This window comes from Delphinus delphis, chromosome 9 (assembly GCF_949987515.2).
Source record: "Delphinus delphis chromosome 9, mDelDel1.2, whole genome shotgun sequence".
Classification (NCBI taxonomy): domain Eukaryota; kingdom Metazoa; phylum Chordata; class Mammalia; order Artiodactyla; family Delphinidae; genus Delphinus; species Delphinus delphis.
In genome coordinates, this window is record NC_082691.1 from 21,067,472 (window position 1) to 21,081,447 (window position 13,976).

Below are 13,976 nucleotides of genomic sequence, written 5' to 3' on the forward strand. Positions count from 1 at the left end.
TCTCTGCTCCATGAGTGTTGGAGCCATGTCAGGGGTGGGGTCTGCTCCACAGTTGCTGGAGGGGACGACCTGAGGGTAGGGCTCCAGCTGGCTGTGTTCCCTTTAAGTGTACGTTATGCCTTCTCCTGACACTGGGACCTTTGCCCCAGTGGAGGAGAGTGCTGAAGTAAGTGAGGCTACTGCACTTACAGAAGTCTGATGTGCTGCTTGTGTAGGTATCTGCAGCTCTGCTCAGATGCAACCCAAGTTTGCATCCTTTGCCTGTTGTCATTTCCTAGGTCTAGTGCAAGGTTGTGGCATGGAGTGAGCGGAGCCAGAGAGTTTGCTCAGCTGGGACTGGGGGTCGGTGCTTGTGGTTGCAGGAATTGAAGCAGCTGAGCCGCCGTCAGAGGTCTGGGTTGCTTCTGGGGTGTGTAAGCGCAACAATGGCCGCCGCCGCCCCACATGGACCACACCCCAAGCCCCCAAGCCTCCTCTTTGTCCCTAGATCGAGTTTTCTCCCAGGACCTGTCTTCCCCAGATGGAGCACCAAGCTGCGGCATGGAGTGGGCAGGGCTGGAGCATTTGCTTGGCTGGGAGCCAGTCACAGGGGCTTCAGCAGCTGCGCAGCCATCAGGGGTCTGTGCTGCTTTCACGGTGCTGCCAGAGTAAGCCGCACTGCCCCACCCAAACCCCAGGCCCCCCAGGCTGCTCCTGTGCCCCTATATCAAGTTTTCTCCCAGAACCTGGCAGCTCTAGATCCAATGCCAAGCTGTGATGTGGGCAGGGTTGGAGCATTTGTTCAGCCGGGAATGGGGGTCACTGTGTTGACCATGGGGGCTGGAGGAGCAGTGTTGTCACCGGGGGTCTGGGCTGCCTCAGAAGCACTGTTTAGTAAGGAGCAGCAATGGCCGCTACCCTACCGAGACCACACCCCAGGCCATTTCTGCGTCCCTAGATGGAGTCTTTTCCCAGGTCCTGGTTGCCCTAGATCCCATGCCAAGCCATGTTGCAGAGTGAGCAGGATCGGGCTGTTCACCTAGCGTGGATTGGGGAGCACGGCGAGGTAGCAGCCACTGGTCCAGAGCTCGCTCTGCCCTGTCTGTTGGCAAGCCAGCACCCATGTGTTCCTTGCGAGTGGAGTCTAGGCTTCTCCAACCCTTCTGTCTGTCCCAGCTGTTCTCCCAGCAGCCAAGGGGGCTTGTCTCCTCCATGTAGGACCCCAGGACTGGGAAGCCCAGTCTGTGGCTCACTTCCCAGGGTGAGGGTCCAACCATACAGTCCTTCCTTTCCTCTTAGACCCCTCCCAGAGGTACAGATCCCAAACTGATGCCTTTTTTTCCCACCCTGCCTCGTTACATGGCCATCTTTCTTGGCAGCCTTGGCTGTATAGGAGTTCTTCTGCCAGTTTCCGGTTAGTTTTCCATGAGAATTGTTCCACATATAGGTATATATATATATATTATATATATTTTTTTTTTCTTTGCGGTACGCGGGCCTCTCACTGTTGTGGCCTCTCCCGTTGCGGAGCACAGGCTCAGCGGCCATGGCTCACGGGCCCAGCCGCTCCATGGCATGTGGGATCTTCCCGGACTGGGGCACGAACCCACGTCCCCTGCATCGGCAGGCGGACTCTCAACCACTGCGCCACCAGGGAAGCCCAAGGTGCAACCTTTTTGATAAAATGATGATAACTATAACCGCCCCCCAAGAATATCCAATACACATAAAATTTGGCGTTTGATTTCAGGACATTCACACACTCCATGGACCCTCTGTGAGGCCAGCATAGATCCCAGTTTCTGCACTAGTGCTAAAGAAGTAACCTTATGAGTTGTGCCATAATATCACTTCATTGGTACACTTGCTTTATAAAAGGCTCGTTTCACAGACTCACAGACATAGAAAACAAACCTATGGTTACCAAAGGGGAAAAGAGGTGGTAGAAGGATAAATTAGGAGTTTGGAATTAGCAGATGCACTCTACTATATATATAATAGATAAACAACAAGGACCTATCGTATAACACAGAGAACTATATTCAATATCTTGTAATAAACCATAATGGAAAAGAATATGAAAAAGAATATAGGTATGTATAACTGAATCACTTTGCTGTACACCAGAAACTAACACAACATTATAAATCAACTGTACTTCAATAAAAAATTAAAAATAAATAAATAAAAATAAAAGGCTTGCTTCAAATTTTAGAGTGTTTTGAATGCTTAGATGAGAACCTGCCACCCACCCAAAAAGACACCAATTTAATTTTATAATGGGAAACATAGTAAATATAGTGAGAAAGAAATAGTGCAGTAAAAATAAAGAATTTGAAACTAATTCCTGATGAGCAAACTCCTTAAAATATAGAAAGTTTCTGATATTTAATTATTAAGTCATCTGTGATGAGTTTTCTCACTGACAGAAGACTCAGGGAGCTCCATATATATTCTAGTCAGCTAACATAAATACAGCACATCCTTACATGGCAGCAGGCAGGCTGGTGTGTGTGTGTGTGTGTGTGTGTGTGTGTGTGTGTGTGTGTGTGTGTGTTTCTTGAAGCACCGCTAATGTGGAATTCCACTGAGAGACAACACAGTTCTGCTAAGGACATCTATCTAGGTCAAGGGTGTATACATTCCCTTTATAATGCCAATCTAGTTTCCAATCTTTTCCAAATATTTCCAGTAATTACTGTCAAAAACAGAATGTGTATTTTTACATTTGTTCATAAAGGAAATTTATTCTAGATATCGTATAGAAGTATTTTATTTATGTTGTTTCTTTTACAAATTTAATGAACATCATTGTGAATAAAATTATATACATATAATATACCTTTTACAAAGATTTTAAACTGGAAATGTGCACAAGCATAGATGCATTTGCAGATAAATTACTGGCATTGGTTGAAGGTGAGTGCTGAATTATTGTTTTAATCATAAGCTTTTTTTTACAGCAGGACTGTGCAAAGGCTGTATTCTTTTGGGATATTTACAATTACTTCTCCCATATCAAGTCTTCACATTCAGTATTCTCCAAAGACGAATGAGCTTTGATTACCATTCAATCCAGTCCTGGCCTCTGGACTTCCTCATCCCCAAAGTGGATAAAGGAATCCCTGAAAGGGCCAACAGTTTAAGATTTAATATCATGGTTTCTTTTTCAGGTGTGACCCTGGATTTTCTGGCCCAGCTTGTGAGATGGCATCCCAGACATTCCCAATGTTTATTTCTGAAAGCTTCGGCAGTTCCAGGCTCTCCTCTTACCATAACTTTTACTCTATCCGTGGTGCTGAAGTCAGCTTTGGCTGTGGTGTCTTGGCCAGTGGTAAGGCCCTGGTTTTCAACAAAGATGGGAGGCGTCAGCTAATTACATCTTTCCTTGACAGCTCACAATCCAGGTGAGTTAAAGCAGGGTGGAATACATACAGAAACGAGATAACAGTTGAATTCAGATCTATTAATTTTCAATTTTTTCTTTTTTACTAATATATATCTTCTGATTTTCAACCAGGTTGAGAGGAAGCTTATAGTTTATATAGAGTTAATTTGCCCTGGTTTTTAATAAATTAAAAGGCTCACTGATGACGTTAAGATACTAATGACTGACTAGATTTTTTAAAATATGAACTGTTAGCATCAAAACTGTTCTTAAGCCAAGGGCTAGTTAATTATTTATGTAGTTTTATTTATTTGACAGCTTGCAGAGGCTGATTAGATTTACTCTACATCTCTCCTTCCCCCAGTGCTTAATAAATAATGCAGCAAAGGAATGATTGGCATTTTAACTGTATGTACACAAGTATGTAGTATACAAATATGTATAAACATACCGTTATATTTGTATAGATATATCTGTCTACAAAACACATGCAGTGACCTCATCTTCTACATATATTCATACATCTCACAGTGAAATTACTTACATTTTATAGAAGAGGGATGAGTGGAAACCTACAGCTTTTGAGGAGTTTATTTAAATTTGTTCAAAATTCTTTAAAAGCCAAAATGAATGTTATGATTTCAAATGTTTATGCACACTAATTCTAGACAATTCGTGTCTAGGTTTCTCCAGTTCACGTTGAGGCTGGGGAGCAAGTCTGTTCTGAGCACATGCAAAGCCCCTGACCAGCCTGGTGAAGGTGTTTTATTGCATTATTCTTATGATAATGGGATAACTTGGAAACTCTTGGAGCATTATTCATATCTCAACTATCATGAGCCCAGGTATGTTGGAAAACACTTGGAAAAAATGGTAAGGGTGATATCTCCTTCCTGGGGAAATCATCATTCAAGTGGTGTAAGAGTCCAGATGCTTTTGCATTGAGAGATGGTGAGGACAAAGATTGATGCCTCTTGCAATGAAAAGCTAGAAAGCTGCATTCTTGTAATTCATTTGCCCTACTGACTTCTGGTAATTTGAAGAAATTTATTCTCATATTCTGAAATGTGCATCTAAGGGAAATATTTTGATACCTAGGAAAGAGAAAAATAACTAACACTACTTTCCTTATTCAACTATAGTGCAAACTATTAGGTACGATTTTAATATGGTACTAAATTATAAATGCTGTTGATAAATATTTTTAGCAATGTATGATAATATATTATAATAAATAATATGAGATAATAACACATAAAATCTGATGACCAATTTGCATGTAATATAATTAAGTAATGAGTATAAAGAAGTTTTTCTAGCATGTATAGAGTCCCTGGCAAAGGTGGAGTGGAGGCTGTATTTAAAGCCCTTTCTTCAGGCCACTTCTATTTTTCTTTGGCTTATATATTTCATAATATATAGTCACAATTGTGAGATTTAAGTTTTACTTGAAGTAGGGCCATCCTTCAGTTTGGGAGAGTGGTAATCAGCATTTGTGATACAATTTCAGAAGAGTCCAGAGAGTCCTCTCCTTTTCTAGAACACTTATTGACTTGCTCACTGAAATTCCTTTAAAATAGCAGGAGAAGAGGAGGATGGGAAAGTTAAAATAGCACTAGAGGAGGTATCACTGTGACTTACATTCACTTTCCGATATAAAGAGCTAATACAGTTTACCTTCCTGGAAGTACATACATGTTGATCATGGAAAGATGTGAGAGAGTGAGGAGGGCTTCCCTGGTGGCGCAGTGGTTGAGAGTCCGCCTGCCGATGCAGGGGACACGGCTTCGTGCCCCGGTCCGGGAAGATCCCACGTGCCACGGAGCGGCTAGGCCTGTGAGCCATGGCCGCTGAGCCTGCGCATCCGGAGCCTGTGCTCCGCAATGGGAGAGGCCACAACAGTGAGAGGCCCGCGTACCGCAAAAGAAAAAAAAAAAGAGTGAGGACTTTGGGCACTGAAGTGTGCGTTGGCACCATGGCAGAAGGACAGGGGCAATGATGATAGAGTTTATATACTTTAAAATTCTGCCTAGAGCTATCCCTTCATTTAAGTATTTGCAAATAGATGAGAACTTCTATTTTCATTAGAAGATGAAGTAGCATGTAACAGAGATAATAGTTAACAACTATTATAAGTGGTAAATACTATATGTTGTAAAATTTAAGGGAATGCACCAGATGTGTTGAGTCTTTTCCCTATAAGGGTAAATGTAAGACTAAACTCAACTTTCTCACTCAGTAGAGACATATGAATCCCAAAGAAACATTTCATAGGTTCTCCATAATAAGCATTAAAAGAAAATTAAGCAAAAATCAAGATGATAATAAAAATGATGAAAGCATGAAGAAAATATCATTGTCCTAAGTTAAATTGGCCCAAAACACAATTTTTTCTAACAAGGATGGACAGCTTCAAAATTCAGTAATCAATTTGTAGCATGAAATTTAATTAATCTTGGTTGATATGAAAAGAAATTATACATTTAATGTACTATTGCACAGGTACATTTAATCTTGTCTGCCATTTGACAGCAACATTTTTCTTCTAAGCAGAACCAAGGTGGCTTTTCAGCATTAGGTATGTGCACAGCTTGAAAGATTAAGATCAGAGGGGAGATTTTTTTAAAAGGAGAACGTGGTAGTGGAACCAAGAACACTTTCATTTTATATATATTGCCTCTGTCCAAGAGACTCTTCCCTCCTCCCCCTCTCTCTTATAAATATTAATAAAAGGTGACATGGCAGAAGTAGAATTTGATATATTCTAGGCACTAAATTATGTTTTATATGAGAAATAGTACAAACCATGTAAACTCTCCATGAGACAGATAATTATTGATGCCTTTAGCCATTTGCTGTGTTTTCTTCAGTATAAATTGCTGTCTGTAATTGCTGTGAATTCCATATTGTTCCTTTCTGCCATGGTTGTTCGAAAATGAAGTGTGATCCATAAATTAGATGTGATAGTTGACTAACTACCGTTATTCCTAGCTGATTTCTAATAATTTCCTTACGTATAATTCACTCAGTAAGTGAAAGAACTCTATCTGCTTGATATTAATAAAAGTTAAAGTCTGTAAATATATCTAAGTTAATCTTTTAATTCTAACTGACTAGACTGCCTTGTGAACTAATTGGCATTCTTATTAATATAAAACTATATATTTTTGGTGAGACAAATTATTCTAGATTTTTCTTAATTATAGGGCTTGGTTTCTTATTCTAAAATTATTGTGAAGTCTAATTATATTTTATTTTTGTCTTGATTATTATATTTGATTACAGGAAATCCATGAGCTTAGTACCTATCCAAAAAAAGAAGTTTGAGACAGAAAGTTGACCTAAGTCCCCAGGTTCTCATCTAGGAATATTCTGATCAAATGGCTCCATAGCCATTCTAACCAGCCACTGTAATATGCATAGAGTGGTAAAGCAGAGACTCCCACCCCACTCCAAGATATAACGTAGAGGTAAAGGTTGCAGACTCTAGAGCCATGTTCCCTAGGTCCATAGCCTGGCATTGTCAGTTAAAAGCTGCTTAACCTAAAAGAAAATCTTTAACCTCCTTGTGCCTCTGTGTTTGAATCTCTGTCAGAGTATCCTGATAATGTGTACTTCATCTACGCAGCAAGAAGTTACTCTTTTTATACGCCAGACACTATTCTAGGTGCTAAGATACACTAGTGAAAAATAGAAAAAAGTCTCTGACTTTGCCATAAGGATATTATTATCCCAGTTTCACAGATGAAGATGCTAAGGCACATACAAGTTAAATACCTTCACTGAAGCTGCAGAGTTATCAATCATGAGGTGACAAAGTGCATACTTTAACCCAAGAGTCTGACTACAGACTCACAGTCTTCACATCTCTGCTGGGGAAAATATTGGGCACTTCAGTTACTGTTCTCACACACATATGCACTTTATTTTCCTTTAAAGTTGCCCGAAAAATTCTACTTCTCAGTTGTTAATTTTTAATATTATATTTATTTTCATCAGCGAGAACAGTAACTGCTTTTAAAATTATTAATATTAAAAGAAAATTATAATTTTCTAATAACAATGATAATCAAATTAAATTATTAAATTAATGCATGATGTTTTCATTGTTGAGCCAGTTTGAATATAGTTTATTTTATTCTATATTTGATATGTAAACATAAATATTCTTTAATTATTTAATAAATAAATAAATATTTAGAAAATTAAAGTGAAAATTACTGAAATAATTAAGTATTTAATAAGTACTTTTCTTTTAATAAACTCACATTGGTTAAAAAAATTCAGCAGATTGTGGAAAGTACTTAAAAAAATCATAAACCTGTTATAGCTATGTCTTTTTAGTTTAAGAAATGTTTTTTAATTTATATTTCTGTATTTGAACATTGATTTCTCATCATTTAAAAAGTATGTTTTCTCACATTACAAAAAGTCCTACCAATTTTTTACTGTTTAAATAATCAATGGTGATAATCGTGTTATTCCACCCCATATTTTCATATGCAGATTATTTAAAGTAAAAATAGATATTACTTTTAATAACTTTCAGTATGCAAAAAATTACATTTTCAAGATGTGATTTAATGTTTCTTTGTGTAATAATTAAAGATGAACATAATACAAATATGAAAATCAATCTAATTTCTCAGTAAATCCAGCCTTAGACATTGAAGTTTTTAAATAATTTATTTCTAAGTTATCCAGCTAGTCACCTGTCTTAGGGAGTTTTTCTTTGCTCACTAGGAAGAAGATTCAGTCGCTTCAGTGTACGTTTACTGCAAACACCTCTCCTGGTGTATAATTGTACACTGATGGAGATAAATGTTCCATTTGCCATTTGTTTCACATCGCACCTTGTGTACGGATTTGAGCAGCATGGTACTATGATTTATGGAGCTTTCAAGCAGATGTCATTGCAGTGGCAATTAATACATAGTTCTTGCTGCTGTGTACAATGATTGCTTCTGGAAATTAGATATTATTCTTAATTTTCTTCCCCATTTGTCAGATACAGGTTTACTGTCATAGCCACCATGACACAGCAAGTGACCTCGCACACTATGCTGAACTCCTGGGAATGAGGAAGTGCCATGGTTCCAACCAGCCCAAAAGTATAATGTGTGTAACAAGCTGCCCAAGATCCTTTACCAGACTTAGGCAAATCCTGCCACATTGACAACTATGTTTTATTGAGTTAGCTTTTCTGAGAGCAGCTGAGTGCAAGCAAAGTCACAGTTTTAGATGTGTTGAGAAGACTTTGTTGGAGTCAGACAGGAAATTGGAAATCTCAAGAATGTTTGTCATAGTGGGAGAATTATTTTTTCAAATATTATACTGTAGGAAAAAAAGATCCTGCTATAAATGTTTGTATTTTAAGATAATCAAAGTAATCTGAATTTTTACTTCTATTTTCTTCTTCAGAATAATCTCTGTAGAATTACCAGATGATGCAAGACAGTTTGGAATTCAGTTCAGATGGTGGCAACCATATCATTCTTCCCAGGGAGAGGATGTATGGGCTATTGATGAGATTATCATGACATCTGTACTTTTCAATAGCATTAGTCTTGACTTTACCAATCTTGTGGAGGTCACTCAATCTCTGGGATTCTACCTTGGAAATGTTCAGCCATACTGTGGCCACGACTGGACCCTTTGGTAAGAATTTCATCTTTGTTCTTGTGGTTATTGTTACAATTTGCATTAAGGATTGAAACCCAAAGATGATCTTCCAGTCCATCCAGTACTTAGTCGTTTGTTGACAAATATTAGCTGAACATGAACCATTTGAAAAGTCGCTGTTATGTCTATAAGTTATCTTGGGAAAGTTATCTTGGGAAAGAAGACTAAAAACAAAACACTGATAGATTTAAATAAATATAAAATTTCACTATATTTATTCATCTCAAATTTTCATTTTCCCACCATTACATATAAAAACCCTCTTCAAGAAGTGTTAATAACTAAAGTGACTAACGTATTCTCCCTTCATGGAGGTCCATCATGATCATAGTGAAAAGTGAAATCACTCTAATGACTACTTTAAAAAAATTTCTCATCACATGTTTTATTTTCGTGCTGTCTTACATAAAGTCCAAGAAGTTTCTCCAACCCAAAGATATTCTTTTTAGTCCATTTTATCAAGCAATATTGGACCAGTGACTTGTATAGTTAATGTCAGTGGGGTTTCAAGCGTGTGGGATTTCCTAGTCAAGATACCTTTCATTCTTAGATTTTTTTTCTCCCTATCGTCATATGCAAACTTAATTATACATTAAGCAGTAAATAAATAACTTAAGACTATGATTAGTACTTCAAGAACATCAGTAGGATGACACAATAGTGATTACCTAGTTAGGAGGTGGCAACTTTAGATAGAGACGAGGAGGCTGTGTTTGGGTAGTTCAGAGAGTGGATACAACACATTCCACTAATTGGAAAGTAAAAGAGCAGGAAGTTCCAGGCACATGAAGATCTGAAGGAAGAACGTACGTACAACTACAGGAAACTCTGTGGTGCAAAGACTCCCAAAGCATTAGTGACCATGACATGTTCAAAAACCAGGAAGAAGGCCAATGGTGCTGGAGCCCAGGTAATGAGGGAGTGAATGTCAGAAATAGAAGCCAAGAGATATGCAGAAGCCAGATCAGATAGGACTTTCTAGGCATAGAGATCCTAGGTTAAGTCTCAGGTCTGTATAATTTCAAAACTCACAACCTTCACCACTGTGCAAACTGCCCCTCTTTGGGTTCCTTTAGAACTTTAAACATGATTGAGGAATAATTTTCTAAGAGTCTTTTACTTTCTATTGAGTCATGGTCAGACCAATTTAATTTCTCCAGATGAATCTTGCCAAAAGCTATTCACTGCAATTGTCTCCCGAGAACATATCATAAATGACCCATCAGTGACCTTATCATAATTAGAGGTAAATTTTACACACCATTGCACATAAAATTACCTTTGATGGGAATTGTGCATGGACAGTCACATCTCACACACAGCAGGCTAAAATTCTAGCATCAAAATGACAGCTAATGGCATGGAAGTACAGCTGATCACTTTTGCTGCAAGCACTGTCAAACTAGATAGAATGAAATTTCTCTATGACAAAATATGAAAGGTTATATTGTGTGTTTTCTAGTTGATAGCCTCAGATGCTTATTTTTATGCATGCTGTTTCTTAGTCCTGGAGTCTTCAAAGAAAATAAAGGGGTGAAGCAAGTAAGATACAAAGATGTAAAGCAAAATGAGATTTCTTGGAATTTTATGGTTCTGCAATTTTAAATTGACCTACATTAACAATAATCCAAATTGGTCATATACCATAAACTATCCCCCAAGTTTGTGTAGCAGTTTTTCTTTCCAGCACTTTGAATACAACAAAGAATCATATCATGAATGCAAGTCCTGTATAATGTTTATTTTTTCGTAAATAGTTAACATCTGCTCAGATAAACTCCAAAGTTGCTGAGCATTTTAATTTTAACACTTGGGTTGAATACATGATAACAGCAGTTTAATTTCTGTGCTTTGCAAAACGCTAAGAACAATATCCTTTCACACAAGTCTGATGAATATTCTTAACCCACCACTGCTTTAATTGGTGGAGATACATTTACTCTGTGAAAGTACAATCACAATAATTATAGAAAACCATAAGAAAATATAAATAATTGTACAATCCCCATGGGCACCTTGAGCAGCGCCACAGGAGTTTTATTAACAACCACATGTGAGCAATCAAATTTGACTTCTCTGAAACGAAAAGGAGTTGTCTTGGCTATGAAACAACAGAGACTATACTCTGGTGGTGATAATGAGACTAGAGAAACACATTAACCGCTTTAATAAGGACATGAAAAATGCTCTCTGCTCATTAAAATGAAACAACATGGAAGATTTCAAACTATTCCCATTTTCTTAGCCAATGAATCAGAATAAAGCCCCATTTAATGACACCGTTTTCTCTCTGCTGCTGTTGAAGAATATATAGTCCAAGTTCCAAGTTCAGTGTGAACTCACTTTAGCGATGTTTTTCAGAAACACTTATTACGATACTGAAATTCAAATGATGATATTGACCAACTATTTATCGAAACTACCTAGTCCTAAAAACAAGGTTTTTTTAAATGTAAAACCTTTGGAGCATGTTATTAAGTTAAAATTCTTCGAACATATTCAAATATGTGGCCTCTGCCGTTCAATGACCTGTTTTTCTCAAGGGAAATTTTGAAATGTATACACGTTCTGTATAAATGACTGGTGTTAAATTAATTATTGTTGGCTTTTGCCAGCTGAGAGTTCATTTGGTTCTCATTTTCTAACTCATGGCTTTTCATGAGCATGGATTGTTGTTACTGAGAGTGTTCTCCAGGGAAAACTTGGACAATTGTTTTTTCATTAGAAGAACTACAGTCAATATGCTATAAATCACTTTACAATATGTCATCTTAGAGCACATTTTTCCATGGGGAAATGAATTGCCTTTAATTATTTGTAGTACTTTCCTTTCTTCCATACATAGTGTCTGAAATCAGAACCTCTGTCTGCTTTGTGTTCTAAAAATAGTCTTTAAAGCCTCTTCCATATATTTTAAGATCACTAAGGGAGTTATTTTAATTGAGATTTATTAAAGATTATTTGACTAATACTATTAGTGATAATACCAAGGGACCTTTACATTCCTCTGTCTTATCTAGTAGACTAGCTAAGTATACAGGTGGAAAGGACATTGCTATCATATTATCTAGAGTTTTGGTTTCAAAATGTGTAAAACTATGAGGGTATGGTCATCATAGCATATTAGAATTGGCAGTTCGTTTTAGTAGAAGAGATAAGGAGTTTTCCAGACAGGCAAAGGCTAAAGGAGTTCACCACTAGATGGGCTTTACAAGAAATGTGATAAAGGACAGTCTTCAAGCTGAAACAGAAGGGCTCTAGTTAATAACAGGAACAGGTATAAAAGTGTAAATCTCACAGCTAAGGGTAAATATATAGTTAAATTCAAAATACTCTCATGTTGTAATGGTAGTGAGTAAATCACTTATAAATCTAGTATGAAGGTTAAAAGACAAAAATAGTAAAAACAAAAAATAGCTGTAACTATAATAATTTGTTAACAGATAGACAAGATAAAAAAGATGTAAATTATGACACCTAAAACATGAAACATGGTGGAGGGGGGTAAAAATGTAGAGCTTTAGTGTGCATTTGACTTAAGTTGTTATCAGTTTAAAATAGACTGTTACAAATGTAAGACGTTTTATATAAACCTCATGGTATCCACAAAGTAAAAACTCAGAGTAGATACACAAAAGATAAAGAGAGGGCTTCACTGGTGAATTTTACTAGACATTCTAAGAATTAATACCAGTTCTTCTCAAAGCCCTCCAAAAAGTATAGAAGAGAGAGGAATACTTCGAAACCCATTTTACAAGGCCAGCATTACTCTGACACCAAAACTAAGCAAGGGTGTCATGAGAAAAGAAAATTACAGACCAAGATTCCTGATGAACATAGATACAAAAATCCTCAGCAAAATACTAGCAAATCTAATTCAACAACACATTAAAAGAATATATACCATGATAAAGTGGGATTTATTCCTGAGACACAAGGGTAATTCCACATGTGAAAATCAGTCAAGTGATACACCACATTAATAAAATGAAAGATAGAGATTGGTTCAAGATGGCTGAGTACAAGGACGTGTGCTCACTCCCTCATACGAGAGCACCGGAATCACAACTAACTGAACAGTCATCGACAGGAAGACACTGGAACTCACCAAAAAAGATACCCCACATCCAAAGACAAAGGAGAAGCCACAATGAGATGGTAGGAGGGGGCGCAATCACAATAATATCAAATCCCATAGCTGCTAGGTGGGTGACTCACAAACTGAAGAACACTTATACCACAGAAGACCACCCACTGGAGTGAAGGTTCTGAGCCCCATGTCAGGCTTCCCAACCTGGGGGTCTGGCAACAGGAGGAAGAATTCCTAGAGAATCAGACTTTGAAGGCTAGTGGGATTTCATTGCAGGACTTTGACAAGACTGGGGGAAACAGAGACTCCACTCTTGGAGGGCACGTACAAAGTAGTGTGCGCATCAGGATGCAGGGGGAGGAGCAGTGACCCCAGGGGAGACTGAACCAGACCTACCTGCTAGTGTTGGAGAGTCTCCTGCCAAGGCAGGGGGTGGCTGTGTCTCACTGTGAGATCAAGGACACTGGCAGCAGAAGTTCTGGGAAGTACTCCTTGGCATGAGCCCTTCCAGAGTCCGCCATTAGCCCCACCAAATAGCCCAGGTAGGCTCCAGTGTTGGGTTGCCTCAGGTCAAGCAACCAACAGGGAAGCAACCCAGCCCCACCCATCAGCAGACAAGCGGATTAAAGTTTTACTGAGCTCTGCCCAGCAGAGCAACAGCCAGCTCTACCCACCACCATTCCCTCCCATCAGGAAACTTGCACAAGCCTCTTAGGTAGCCTCATCCACCAGAGAGCACACAGCAGAAGCAAGAAGAACTACAATCCTGCAGCCTGTGGAACAAAGCCCACATTCACAGAAAGATAGACAAGATGAAAAGGCAGAGGGCTATGTACC

General features: G+C 38.3%; 1 protein-coding gene across 1 annotated transcript in view; it reads left to right on the forward strand.

The window, feature by feature from the left end:
• The window catches only part of RELN (reelin), a 525,406-nt gene that overhangs the window by 352,435 nt on the left and 158,995 nt on the right, over positions 1-13,976 (forward strand). The window contains exons 18-20 of the mRNA XM_060020286.1: positions 3,153-3,386; positions 4,051-4,212; positions 8,789-9,025. Of these exons, the coding sequence (XP_059876269.1) occupies positions 3,153-3,386; positions 4,051-4,212; positions 8,789-9,025 (633 nt within the window). The remainder of the gene's footprint in view (positions 1-3,152; positions 3,387-4,050; positions 4,213-8,788; positions 9,026-13,976) is intronic.